The 15,019-nt window shown below is 37.5% G+C and overlaps 1 protein-coding gene across 10 annotated transcripts in view; it reads left to right on the top strand.

The window, feature by feature from the left end:
• MARCHF1 (membrane associated ring-CH-type finger 1) overlaps nt 1-15,019 on the top strand; it is a 274,990-nt gene that overhangs the window by 97,018 nt on the left and 162,953 nt on the right. For 2 of the 10 annotated variants that reach the window (XM_069786344.1, XM_069786325.1), the window contains exons 1-2: nt 13,023-13,157; nt 13,452-13,660. The exons of 6 other annotated variants lie outside the window; for them this stretch is intronic. In XM_069786344.1, coding sequence (XP_069642445.1) covers nt 13,562-13,660 — 99 coding nt within the window. In that variant the 5' untranslated portion in view covers nt 13,023-13,157; nt 13,452-13,561. Of the gene's footprint in view, nt 1-13,022; nt 13,158-13,451; nt 13,661-15,019 lie in introns of those variants that run through there. 2 more of the 10 variants (XM_069786332.1, XM_069786316.1) reach the window with 2 other exon arrangements.

Raw genomic sequence — 15,019 nt, 5'->3', positions numbered from 1 at the left:
AAGGGCTGAATTTATTGTTTGTGAGTTCCTTTTTTACTTTGCAGCTAGCATTTGTTTCTAATGTGCCTATTAAACTGACACAGTATAGTCTAATAGTGATAGTATCCAAAACCTTTATTAATTTTCCCTAGTTCTTTCCATTTTGACATTTTTTTCAGTTGCTTTATAACTTTTTGTTTTGTTTTTGTTACTTTGAAGTTGTTGTGGTTTAACCCCAACCAGCAACTAAGCACCACGCAGCTGCTCACTCACTTCCCCCCCCACACACCCAGTGGGATGGGGGAGAAAATCGGGAAAAGAAGTAAAACTCGTGGGCTGAGATAAGAATGGTTTAATAGAACAGAAAAGAAGAAACTAATAATGATAATAATAACACTAATAAAATTACAACAGCAATAATAAAAGGATTAGAATGTACAAATGATGCGCAGGGCAATTGCTCACCACCCGCCGACTGACACCCAGCCAGTCCCCGAACGGCGCTTCCCTGCCCCCCCCTTCCCAGTTCCTAAACTAGATGGGACGTCCCATGGTATGGAATACACTGTTGGCCGGTTTGGGTCAGCTGCCCTGGCTGTGTCCTGTGCCAACTTCTTGTGCCCCTCCAGCTTTCTCGCTGGCTGGGCTTGAGAAGCTGAAAAATCCTTGACTTTAGTCTAAACACTACCGAGCAACAACTGAAAACATCAGTGTTATCAACATTCTTCACATACTGAACTCAAAACATAGCACTGTACCAGCTACTAGGAAGGCAGTTAACTACATCCCAGCTGAAACCAGGACAGAAGTAAATACTTCTAAAAATCTGTTGGATTTCCCTATGCAGTTTCAAATAGTTTTCCACTGGTACATTCAACGGTTTTAAAACATCACCAATGTATATGCCTAGTTACCAAACCCAATATTTTTGTGCATTGAAGAAACAGGTTTTCCACACACATTAGCTGGAGTTTGTGTAATATGGTCCGATATCTGCATATAGTGGCTGCTTTGAGATGGATGTCATCCTTGTGGTTTTGCCACACTGAATACCTTCATGATAATGAAGATATATTCCCTGCTTGCAATGTTAATTACTAGAAAATGTCTGTAAGCTTATGCTGTAAATGGTCTTGAAACATGCAGCTTTTCATAGTTTCCCATTGAAAAAAGTTTCCGGAGGGTGCGCGGGGGAAGTTAAACTCAGAATTCAAATACAAATGACAATTTCCTGTTACATCATTTTCAATCCGTGTATTCACCCAGTGGCAGCGTGTTTTTAAGGGTGGACCTTTGCTGTGTAAGAAGCATGGGATGCTTGCACCAAGGCTGTGATTTTGCTCATGTCTTCAGTAGTTGCTTTTAAAGTTGAGAAGTGGAATGATTTCACATCTTGGAGGTGTTACAGGGTAATCCTAACTTTCAGAGCTGGGGTATCCGTGTTGCTCAGAGAATGAGAAATAAAGACTTGCAATCTGAACTAGCATGTACAAGCGATTAATGTACTTAGAAGTCCTACAATAAAACAAGCTAATACTCTCTCTGATTAGCCTGTGCAGATGCAATATGCCTTGTGAATGTCCAGTTTCCAAGTTGCTGTTTAGCCCTGATAGTATGATGTTGAGAATCACACAAGCTATTGGAAAGCAATCTTATTTTCATAAAGCTGAGCTTTATAAAGGTGGGTTTTCTTTTGCAGAGTATAAATGGTCCATGAACTGTAGCCAGTGTTTGGAAGTCACTCTTACACTGCATTTTGAAGAACTATGAAATTCAGGCTTTTGTGTGTGTGTGTGTGTGTATATATAAATATATATGTTCTGTATATGTTGTCTTCTTAAGCTGACTTCTGAACAGGGATGAATTTTACCCTGTAGTGAACACACGTGAAGAAAACTGTTGTAAGAGTTAAGTGTCTTCTGTCCCTTTCTAACTATTGATTATATACTGATCAGAGGCTTTAAAGGTTTTTATAAATGTTATTTGACAGCCCAGATTCCTAGAGAATCTTAGAACTGTTCTGCTGTAAAATATATGTGATAATTGCTAATGTGATAAGATACTGATGTGAAGAAACTCTTAGCTTTATGGCAGAAGGTGGATGTGGGGTGGGTAGTAAATCTTACTTCAATCCTGAGAATGAACTTGTTAGCCATTTTTAAGCAGAAGATTGACAAACCTGACCCTTCATTAATTTAGGCTCTTAACAACCTCTTCTGACTCTTAAAAAATGCAGTTATTAAGTGAGAAAAACAAGAAAAAACTTATTTGTGTCTGAAAATATTCTTGGGAGGGATGACTTCAGAAAGCATACTGGAAAGCAATTGTAACTTTTTTCCTGATCATTGTTGATGATGTGGGCAAATGATGAAAAATTGTGCTCACCAAAGGTAAAATAGGTGTGCGGAGAAGCTTGGCACTCTGAAGTGCTTCATGGAGCTTAAAGGAACTGTACTAGTATTGGGTCTTCTCAGGCTGGATTTTCTTCCAGCGCTTAAGTATTGGTGTGATTATAGAGCAAAGTGCTTTTCATAGTATCCTCACATAGCACAGGAATTCACTATAAAAGTTACTACTTTTATGGGGTATTGAAGAGAATTCAGTCTTTTACTGAAGCTTGAAAGAACAGATAAATGTGATAGCACATTACATGTAATCTTGTCTTCCAAAGCAAAGCATCCAGGCAGAGGTAAGATAAAAGTATATTAAAATTAGTCTTGTAATGTTTAGAAAGCTGGTAATGGGTAACACAAAGAAATACATGACTTGAATCTGTGGTAGAGTTGCCTTAATTGGGAATGAATATTTAAGGTACATAATCTGTAGAAAACATAGAGAGAGTTGCAATGATTTGCCTGGGTGTTTATGTTGAAAGGTGCTTTTCCTATAGGAAATAATTCTATTGTCCATCTTCTCCTGCCTGTCCCCCATCTGAATTATCACTGGTAGATGCCTAGTTCCATGGAAAAGTAACAAACAAAACAAGTCCCTGCAAAGGTCTCGATTTCCTGATCAATAAGCACCATGTAAAAACCTGAGTAATTCTTATTTCAGTGCTCCTTTCCAAAAAAGTTCAGGGGTTTGATAGTAACCATTGGATCCTTCAGAACCGGAGCTTGAGTGATTTGTTTTCTGAACCTGGGTCCACTACAATTTAAAAGGAGGTCGCTGTATTGTGTTAGTAAACTTAAAGGTAGTATGGCAGTGTCCATCTAATTGTAATAACTAATTACAGGATTAGGTAAGCATCATAACAACAAATTCTATTTGATTAGAAATTAATATCTTTGTAAGAGTTATGTGGCTCTGCTTTTGGTATACTTCCACAGCTTTTTGGTGGAATTATAAACTTAATCTTTTATTTTTTGTCTTGTAGTTTAATAACACTTTGAAATTCTCTTTAGAAAATAAAGAGGCATGAAGAAGAAAAGGCTTGTGTATGTGTAGGAGAATGCTGTATCACACATTTCTAAACTTAATTATCTTTATTAATCAGAAATGTATTCCATGTTTGTTAAAGAAACAACCTTCTCTGATTTCATTAAGCTTCTCAGGCATGTAGAGTTTTAGCCAGGGAACGTGCTTTGTTTTGAACTCAGTCAGTGACCCCTATAAAAATGTTTAATTAACTTTTTGCCAATGTCAATATAGTTCTATTACACCCAGAAGGCTTGATGAGCTCCCTCTGGTGGCTCATTTACATTGAAGTTCTGTTCTTTACTTAAGTATCTGTTTACTCAAGTGAACAAGGCTGCTGACCCCAGGTATCAGTCAGGCATCAGTTCCTTGTGGGCTTATGTTTTAATTGAAAAACATCAATAATTTTCTTACAGAATGAAACACCAGCATTTAAATTCACAGCAGTTTCAATTTGTTAGCAAAATAAATAAAGAAGTACTGGGTAACTAAGCAAAAAACCCCTGAATTACTTCCTTCTAAGTCTAAATCGCATAATAGGTGGGTGGCAGTAATTTAGGAGTGGCACCCACTTACAGTAGTGCTTGCCCTTAAACTTAGGAAATATTTGGATATTAAAGACAATTATTCAAGAATGTGAAGTCTGTGTTTTTAAAACAGTTTAATCCTGTAGCTGAACTACAATTAGAGTTAAAATGAATCTTGGTATCAGAATTCATTTCAGCTATTTCATAGCATTAAAGAGAAGCATAACACACCTCACTTATTTATAGTCTTTTTAAAATTATGAATCCAGGAGACTTTGTGGGTCAAAACCACCAGCAAGTGTAAAGTGAATTCACCACCTCTGTAATGTTAGTTTCCACAGATCCTTTCAAACTACATGCTGTTGTAATTTAATGGGATCCTTATCATACTGGCAATGAACCGTCCTCCCTGTGAAGCAGTGGGAGAAGTTTCAAAGCCAAACAACATGCAGACTGGGCTTAAGGTTAAAAACTTGGTTCAGTATAGATTTCTTTTATTAAGCTGTTTTCAATAAAGCTGATTACAGAATAGAATATTTAAAAATTAGAGAAACTATAGTTCTTGGAATATGAATATTTAGCCAAAGATAAAATTCTGCCCAGGTATTTCTGAAGGAATAGAGGAGGAAGGGGTCACAGCAGATGAGGAGGGAAATAGCAGTATTTCAAGCTTATAAGATAGAGATATAAAATAAAGGGAAAAATACAGTATAATCAGCAATAGACACCTATAGGAAGTTGAGAAGAAATATGTTATAAAAAATGTTTTGAATGAATATTCATTTGCATTTTTTAATTAATATCTTGCATTTCTTTATGTCCTTTAAACATCCTGGTAGCTGAGATTCACAAAGCAAATAATGCTTAGCAAACATGCAAAATCTCTAAAAGTAGACTTTCAATATTCACACAGATGGACCTGGTTGTAAGATTTTATTTGTGATCACAAATTGTGCATCTGTCTTCATTCTTTGTCAAATAATGATCGAGAGCACAGTTCATAGTATAATCTCCAATATACTGTGCACCTGAATATCTGCATTAAAAACAAACAGACAGACTTGGTCTTCCAGTCTAATTATATGTAGCCAGTAACAGAAGCAGGTGGGATAGCAAATAATAATTTCCTGTCACGCAGGTTTTTTAGAACAGTTTCCCACTGTGTCCAGGTTCAGCATCTCCTTGATGTCAGTGATCAGAACTTTGAGAAGTGAAAAGTCTAATTTTTGAGGAAATTAGTGGTATAGTTTGTTCAGGACTAAGAAGAATTGGAAATAACTTGCTTGGTGCACCATGGGACTATGTTTACATTTTTCCAGCTGATGATAATTAGCATTTTCCAGTCATCCTTTGATTAAGCAACACGCTGATCCTTCTTATCAGTCTGTGCTTCTGGCTGCTACTCAACTTCTTTTTCCTGTTCTACCAGTGTGGTAACTGTGTTGCTTGCACTACTGAACTTCAGTCTGTTTCTCATGCTCTCATCTAGAAGATTGTCCAGGTATTCCTGCATTGTACCCTGGCCCTCCTCTGTGTTGACTGGAGTTTTGAATCTTGGCCAAGAACTTGAGTCTCTTCTTACTGAATAACACTGGTACTCTTTAAGATTGTTGGATTCAGGTTTCCAGCATTTAACCCAAAACTAAGCAGGATGGGAAATAATGGAAAATAATACTTTAGGTGGCAATGTCTTTATTTGACCTCTACTCTTTAGTACCTTTACTAAGTTATTTTTTTCCTGTAGTAAACATAACCAAATAGGACAAGGGGAAATGGCTTTGAACTGAAAGAGGGTAGATTTAGAGTAGATGTAAGGAAGTTCTTCACTATGAGGGTGGTGAGGCACTAGAACAGGTTGCCCAGAGAGGCTGTGGATGCCCCATCCCTGGAAGTGTTCAAGGCCAGGCTAGATGGGGCTTTGAGCAACCTGGTCTAGTGGAAGGTGTCCCTGCCCATGGCAGGGGGTTGGAACTAGATGATCTTTAAGGTCCCTTCCAATCCAAACCATTCTATGCTTCTATGAAATAACTCGATAGCCATTTCCTGAACAACTAGACTTGTATTTGTGCTCTGATGTAGCACACGAACAATAGCATTTTAATTTTGTGTTTGTATGCTGGTGGACACGTGCAGCTAGACAGCGTGGCATGCATGTTGCTTCCAGCACTACGAAACCAGGAACATAATTTCATACAGTGTAATTTTATGAAATGATTCCACTGTTATATTGCTGAAGGTCATCAATGTTTGTAGGCAGAGTGATGGTTGAGACGTTAGTGTTCATCGTGAAGGTAGAACTACCTGAACTGGAGAGGTGATAGGACCTCTTAGCACTTGTGGGCATAGACCGAAGTTGGGTACTGCAAATTAGAATAAACGTAGTAGGATCCTTGTCTGTGTAGTGAGTAGCTAAGTGTCACTGCAGTAAAAATAGTAGTTTCTTGAGTGGATGCTTTAATGCATGATTTCATTTCTTTTGTAGTGTAAATAGGTTAAATACATAGTCTGCCAATTCTGTGTAAAAGTTTGTCATTGACTTTTTCTGTTTGTTTTTATAAGATATAGCTACATTTAAACAAAAATTCCAAATTGTCTTTTTAACTTTTGAGAGAAATGGGCTGTTCAAGCCACTGGCAGTTTGTAGAACTTTGCAAGTCTTCCCTTGTCCCCTATTTCATGGGGACACTGTAGTGTGATAAGTGAATAGTAGGCTTGGTTTAATGTAGATAAAATAAACTTAGTGCAAACAGTCTATTGAAGGCATCCATGAAAGTTTTCACGTTTAACAGTGGAAATCAAAAGTTGTTTTTAATTCTGCTATCTAGGAGATAATGAAAATAATTGGTTTTAACAACCAGGGGCCACATTTTATCCAATTTACCACTGTTCTGTCATTTCATATCTCGCTTTCATGAAATCTAAGTTTCAGCTAGGTAAACTTTTATTTGATGTACCGGGCATATTTTAATTCAGTCTCAGCTATTACTTTTTAATTTTTTAACTTGCTTTTGACTTGTACTCTTCCATGACCTTGGATTTTTAGGTGTTCTAAAAATGCTTAGGTGGTATACCTGCACAGACTGTGCAAGTGGCAAATAGGCTCGTCCATGTTTGCACTGACTTCTATTTTAGCCTCTCCATAGAGGAAAAAGACCTGTGCTTAGTAATGCTGTTGATGAAATGATGTGTAATAATGTGCAATACCCTGTGAATGGCAACATAGAAAAAATATCCAAAGACATTAATTTGAAACTTTTAGTTGATTACTTCCTTAATAACTTTAATACATCCATATTCATATTACATTGTGTGGTACTTCTCAGCTTTTCATTCAGTTATGAAGCTAAAGGTGGGCAAAAGGGAAAGCTACCCCGCGCCCCCCGCCCCGAGGATCTAATAACATGATGGCTACATTAAAGTTTATATTGAACTCCATATAGCATTTAAAAAGTGACTTCTAATATGACATCCCACAGCCATTTGTTCTAACTTGTGAAGAAGGCAAATTCTATTCACCTCTTTTAAACAACTTTTAAGTTTTGCTTTTGCTGAGGACTTATTTCCACAACAGTTCTGCCTAAAACTCTTGCATTTCTGAGGCTCCTCTATTTGAAGCCAGCCCACAGTGCAGAACAGTGTTTAAGACATACTGGTCCAGATAGCAGAGTACAACTGGTTTTCCCATTCAGAGGAAAAGGTATCTGGAAACTGGTCCATGCTGCTTTGTAATATTTGTATTTGGCTAAAGATAACTTTCATATTTGCCCTAATTCCATGACTAACTTTGTACTGCAGTAGATTTAAACTGGTTTTTGTTTGTTTGTTTGTTTGTTTTTGTTTTGGTTTTAAACTGTAAGGGATGGGAGAAGATCTAAAGGAATTTTTCATTTATCTAAAAATTTTGTTTGATTCTAGTGTTGTGTAACTTGAGGATGCTGTGAAGCCCAAGGGATTGGTTAACATCAGTCTTTTTTGGTCTGCATTAGACAACCACTAGCTGCATTTTTAATTTAGGTGTTAGAAGCTTCTGCTAGTTAAAGTGACTGTACTTCATCCTAGTTGATCATTATCTAGTACTGGCATCCACTTCCACAGCTGCTGTAGTGATTGGACTTGCTTCTCTGTGCCTAAGATGTGAATGTAAGACAGGCTGAAAGTCACAACAGCTAGCCTGCATTAAATTTGCTAATATCAGCGAGATCTGTGTTTTCTTTCCTTTTTAACACTCAAAACTTTATGTAAAAGAGTAACTGCTATTTTAAGGGAAAGAAAACCACATTAATTATTTGTGAGTGAAAGTGGGCTCCTTTCTGACTTTTGCTTCTTCGGATAACATACTAAATTTTATACTGATTTTACTGTGTGAAGACTGCTTTATTCTGAAATATCTGCAGAAAAGGGAAAGCTTATGTTTAAAGGGAGTTATTGGAATATGTTTGTGTGTGAGCATGTGTAAATGAATAAAGGCCTCTGAATACATTGTGGTATGTAACCTTAATTTTTATGTGCTGATACATTTTTGATAGCCTGACAGCAGAATTTCATTTAAAATTGTAAGCAGGATTCTTTTCTTTAGGACTTACCTATAAATTCTTTTGAAATCTGCCTCCTGACAATACCCTTTATTATTAAAATTGTTTGTAGTTGTCAGATGCTTTACCCTTTTGTAATTTTGTCATCAGTGCAGGTCAGAGGTGAGGGGCTCAGTTGCTTTGATGCACTTGTTAAATATCAGAGGGAAAGGGAGTGGACCCTTTGCAGAAATTTTGGGTTACAGATGACTTTGTACTTTATGCAGGGATGTATCTAGCACTGCAGCGCATCTGAGTGCATTAATGGAATATTATCCAGTCCAGCCTCTTTTCATAAAACCACGTTGTTTTATTGTGTTCTTAAATAAAATTGTGATGAGAACAGATGAGGTGGTAGAGTTATACTTATTCTTTATCAATTTCTTATTAAGGAACTGAAGATAATATAGATGCTGGGGGTAATATATAAAAGTGACTCTTGAGGAGACTGGAGGTATAGACTAGAGGTGAGGTAAGATGTTTGTAGTATATAGGAAGCATGTTAACAGGTCTGAAAACATTTATGAGGGTGTAAAATCTCCCCAGTTAGATAGTAAAGGGAGCGTAGTATATACAGTGTATGTAACTTTTCTGTATTATTTTTGAGGACAGTGAAACTCATTCCTACATCTGGAGACTATAGGCTATAGGTCTGTACCTTTTCTTACATTGTGCATTCATAGCCTATGTGTCTTTTCGACAAATAATGTGGAGTCCAAACTACCAACTTCTAAGCATTTTATGTCCGCAATTTATTTTCCTTTAATTCAATATAGCTTTTGGCTTAAAGATCATATAATGGCTACAGTACATCTTACCTAAAGACGATTTTATGCTGAGTAAAAAAGAATTAGAATTACCTGTTACTGGTAAAAGAAAGTGTTATTTATGCAGGGAAACTTACTGTTATTTTCTTCAATTCAAGAATCTTGCAAAAATTTGGAATTCTGTAAGTGATGGCAATAAGGCAGAGTGATTATATATAAGCTGCCAGTGAACTGGCAGTACATTAGTACAGTGTTTCCTTGTAATTGTGTTACAAAAGGGGTTGTATCTCTGTTTTTCATTCTCTCATTGACCCTTACATCACCATGGTTGGACCATTAACTATAGCCGATCAGATGCTCTTCTTTCCTCAATGCAGTAGCCCCGTGTAAATGGGTATGGTGAGAAGATAATGTGCTCCTTGTTAAGTGAAAATAAAAGCATTGTGTGTGTATGTAGGGTTAGAATTCTGATCCCTTTTTGTTGTCTGATTCTTATGGAAATGCTTCCAGGGGTGCTTTGCACAGTGAATGTACATGTCCTGAGTGTAAGAGACGACGTAGTATCCTTGGAGCCATGGGTGGAGGGAATAGATGAAGAGGTTGCATGTGTTGCAGGCTAGAGAAGAAACACACGGTATAGTCCACAGCTAGGGAGCAGACCAGGAAAATGGTTCCTTTTGTCTTGATTTCCTTCACGGTCACCAAGATATGTCTGGTACTGTTCATAAAGTATGTACTGAGGGGAGAGTGTTGGGTGACTGAAAATTAAGTTGGATCCCTTGGCTTCTCTGAATTGGGGTTAGTAGGGTTTTAAACCATAAGCAAAAGGGGGGGTACTTTGCTCTTCTGTAGTTACTTGCTTCAAGAACTGTGAATTATATTTCTGTAACTTAAATCAGTTACTAATGGCCCACCCAACACATAGCTGTCTTCTCTGACGTGTCATTTTCACCCGCTCCAGGTCACCAGTTCTCTTCTGTTGTCATCCCCTCAAGGCAGAAACCCCATCTAGCTGCTTTGCATGGCAGCTCCACACTTCACCAAGCAGCTGTCACGCTGTGCATCGGGTGAGGCATGGCACTGAAATGATGACTCTTTGGGTGGTACATTTGCCAAAATTAGCGTTGTTTAAATAGAATATCCCAGGCTGATCACCATAGGGAATGAGTGGAAGTTACCATATTTTCTAACAAAGGGGGGTGTGTGTGTGTATGTATATCTATCTATCCATCTATAAAATCACTTTAATTACAACTTTGAAGTACTTTGGGACTCTGGGAACTAAAAACACATTGTAAATTGAAATCAATAGTTTTGTTGTTTCTGCAGGATGTGCTCTGATGTACTGCTGTTCTGAGGTCGTAGGTGTATTAACACTTATGCTAAAGCTTTACATTTTATAATTCTATATATTAAACTTGAAAAAGCAAAGAGGGAACACTAAACTAAGGTGCGGGACAGAAAAATTATCCCAACCCCACCTCTGCCACTGACTTTTACGGTGTGCTTTTGGATATGTCCCGTATCTTACAACATCTTTCTTACCACGAAGCAGTGGTGCTCTCCGTATTTCTACGTATAGTAGTGTGAAGCTTGATCGTTTTGCAATTTGTTTTAACACTTGGGAAGAGCCGTGTTCAGCAGATGTACAGTGAGGGCAATCACATGGTAATTTGAAGTCTCCACATGGTGAAGAAGTGTAATTAGCAAAACAGTTAAGCAGAATGCAAGCGTGGACGTACTTAATGGTAAAGTATGCCCCTTGCTTTGGACTAGGTTTTTTTTATTATATGCTTTTTAATGGCATAGGTTCGCTGTGGGGGGGGAAGGGGCCACAAAACTTCATCATTTTAAAAAGAACTAAGCACATCACACCCTTTAAGGTCTTTATTCTGGCTAAGACAGACATAGATGGGATTAAAGAGATTACTGGTTAACCTAGAAATCTCTGACTTGAATCTCAGGTTCAGACAATTTAAAATGCAGAATTATTGGCACAGTATCAAAAGGCAGGTTGACTTTTTGAAGCTTAACTAGACATGGAAACGCACACTACAGAAAAGCTCCATTTTAATACCTCAAAACCACCAGTTTTCTGTTGGTGTTTTTATCAAAGAGGTAAGTGATTATCATGACAAAGCAGAGCCAGGTTTAGGGTTTTTTAATCCGGTTGTTCCTCAGAGGAAGGAAAAGAGTTTGTCTGTAGCTTTAAAACTTTCTGTTAAACTAATAACAATTTCCTTTACATTATAGTATAGTTTGAGGTTAGCAGTTAAACTTTACCAGTCTGGTATATGACATTTCTTGTCTTTGAATACTCCTAGAATAATTTTTTTGTATTACAGCTGTCTTGGTAAGAAGGAGGTTGTCTTTTTTTCCCCGATTTATATTCAAAAGTCAGAAAAATCTCCCTGTGTACATTGGAAGCTGTTTAAACTTGCATGCAAACTCATTTTGAAATATCAGAGTAAAGATGGAATAAGCATGTAAAATACAGCTAAAAATGTGTAAAGGAACTGTGTAAATGGCAATAGACTTGATTTTATTCTTTGTAAATCTATTTCATGACTATGGATATGTATAAAATACATATAATAAACACATAAATATAAAAATGTGCACACATACACACGTGTCTTGCAGCTTCTGTAAACTCCTAGTACAGATTATGATTCTTTGTTAATGCATTTGATAAACCCTTATTACAAGAGTGTGTCAGTATACCTTGGTTTAAACCAATGATGTAAAACTGGGGTGGCAGTATGAACCAGATCCCAATTTATCTCTGGCTAGACTTTTGCAACCTCTGTTAACTCAGACTGGGAAATAGTAACTAAAGTAGTGGAGTAGTGAATCAACAGTATTTTAAATCCTCCCCACGTGGCTTTGTAAGAAAATCCAGGCTGTATATAATGCCATTATTTCTTGTTAGGATTCCAAGTGCAGCTGTATACAGCTAGACATAAAAGTGATCTACTTCAAGGCCTGGGTAATACTTGGTTTTTTCTTTTTTTTAATTGACAACTTATTAAAACGTTGGTGCTTGCTCTGGGGTTTGTTTTTTTTTCTGCTTTCATTCCTGTATTATTTATACAGTGCTAAGAATTTGAGTTCCGATCTAATTATTTCTTTACTATTTTTAATCTTTACTATTTTTAATTGGTTTTGCTTGCATTCTTAATATTTATCAAGAATAATAAATTTTTAAAAGAAGTATAAGTGTTAAGAGATTCCTTTTTTCAAATCCATTTTTGTAATACAGCACCTGGGACACTCTTCTATTGTTTTGCATTCTAGGGGGAGGGGAGAGGGTGGAACAGTTTTCCTGGCTGTTTTCCTTCTTGTAACTGAGAGAACTTGCTTCTGTGGGGTGGGAGAAGCTCACATCAATGACATTTTCAGAGTATGTGTGACTACTGTAAAGACATGTGTGTGTCTGCCTTTGGTTTGTCCTGCTGAGCTTGCTTCTGGTGCTATCTTGGGAAAAGAGAGTGCAGAAAAGGGTTAACTTTTTACTATCAACCTCAGAAAGGCACATTTGCAATCCCTCCCAGTCTTGTCTTCCTTTTTACACCTCATTCGCTCACCGCTGCTCTTTACTTCAAGGCAGATCCTTTGACCTAAGCAGATTATTGCAGACGCATGAAGGACACAGCAAGCTATCTGTGCTTTTAAAGGAGGAGATTTTGGCTCCAAAATAGGACACTAAGCTTTTCAGCCTGCTGCTGCTTTACCTAGTCAGCACGAGGTGGTGTCTCTGGGTGCTTAGTGGACTCCTGTACAGAAGCAGAGGTGGCAGCCGCTGCAAATGTGGGAGCCTGTGCCATTAGAGGGAAGCGATTGCTAATAAGGGCCTGCGGGACCCAGGTTTCCTTGGTTTCCATGACAGTTATTAGGTAACACAGAAATTGAATTGTCTCCCACGATGCTCTTGGGGGGTAGGGGGGCAAGGGGGTGCTCTGGGGATGCAGCAGAGGAGTTATGACTTGCAGCAAGTCGTCACTCTAAGCATGTGAAACTCTCTGGATTATTGTGCCTTACTTCTTTGTTTGCTCTTTCTCAGTTGTGTTTGCAATTTGCTCTGCTTTACTTTTTTTTTTTTTTTTTTTTTTTTTTTTTTTTTTTTTTGATGGAAGACCCTGGCATATGCTACACGGTTTCTCAAATAATATTTTCCCCTTTTTATTTAGAGCTGAGCTTGGCAAAGCAAGGATATGAACAATTATACAGGTGGGCTACTCAGGGGGAGTGAAGATATAAGGCATCCAAACAGGTATTGGCAACCTGCAGCACTGTAAAAATGCCCCTCCAACAGATTTCTGTAGTTCCAGCACGGGAGACTGCCAGCAATGGGCGAAGTTCAATGGGCAGAAACAGAGAGAAGAGCAAGGAAGTCGAGGTAAGAGGAAGGTTTCGATTTGCTATGGTAGGATGAGTCTGCCTTTGGTAGCCAGTGGGTTTGGCGGCTCGGCAGGATGCGGCGTGCCGTAGCATTACACAGTACACATGGGTGCAGCATGCTTTAGCATACTGAAGCAAACTCCTGTGATAACATCTCAGCATTACAGAAAAAAGGAGCGTATTTGGGGGAAAAAAAAAAAAAAAAAGATGAAGGAAGTTGCAAAGTGCGTTGGGGGGGTTTAACATTTTTATTTAAATGCATGCAGTCTACTAGTACTGACAAACAGTCATTGTTCCTTATAAGCTGTCAAGTAGCAGTTTCTTTACAGTAAGTTGGATGAAAAAGTAGTTTTAGTAAGATTCCTATCTGTTTAAAAACAACAAAAATACCATGCTAAAGCCTGTCTTTCTAATACGCATGTGTTATTCATAGCAAATGTAGGCATGGGCTGTATAACTTATTCTTTATTATCATGTAAAAGGCATCAGTGTTTATTTTTTTTTAGCCCTTGAGGACTTACTTTCATTCATAAACATACGAAAGTGTTGTTCCATCAGTAAATATTTTACCCTGTTGTTTTCCAGTTAAGAAGAAACTGTAGGTTTATATTATATTAATGGTTAGAACAAAAACTACAGAAAATCTGTGTAATTTTAATGGTATTTTTACCTGTAGGAATCACTTTTGCTATGTATAGATTAAACATGCATTGTGCAAGACCAAAAAAACAGGCAAGCATTCCTGCCCATCCCAAAACATAAGTAGTCTATGTATAGATGTAGCAGTAAATGTACATAACATAGACATCTGCTTTTTATAGATGTGTTTCTTGCATCTGTGTTTCTCTGCTCCCTCTTGCTATATGGAAAATAAGGAACTACTGGGAAAGCAAACATGATGTCTTTTAAGTATTGTGTAAGAGATTGTGTGACAAATTGCATCCCTAAAAGAAGTAGTGTTTTAACTTTCTTTTTGTGGTTTGTGTGACGTAGTTTTCAGAAAATTGTTAAGTTCAACAGATGGTTGATGCTCATAACATGTCTGTGTGATTGTGGAAAAGTATTGGTAAGCTTGCAGACTTTTTTTTTTTTTTTTTAAGATACCTTTTTTGCTCAATATTTGGCTTTGACAAGTTCACTGAATGTGATTATTCTGTTTTTTGTTTGAGCACCTGTGTATAAGCAGTGTCCTTCCCTGGAAGTAGTCTCCAGTTGCTTACTGGTAGCACTGTTGTCAGAGTTGAAAACATCTAGAGATCTGTGTTCTAAAATGGAAAACTTTTGCTTTGGTTTGGTTTTATTCTTCCATTGATTGGTTAAAGATGAAGGTTCAGGTGGAAACTGTTCTTTGTATTAA

The sequence above is a fragment of the Haliaeetus albicilla genome, chromosome 1 (assembly GCF_947461875.1).
Source record: "Haliaeetus albicilla chromosome 1, bHalAlb1.1, whole genome shotgun sequence".
Classification (NCBI taxonomy): Eukaryota; Metazoa; Chordata; class Aves; order Accipitriformes; family Accipitridae; genus Haliaeetus; species Haliaeetus albicilla.
The sequence above is the reverse complement of the archived record's forward strand: the minus strand, read 5'-3'. Positions and strand labels throughout refer to the sequence as shown.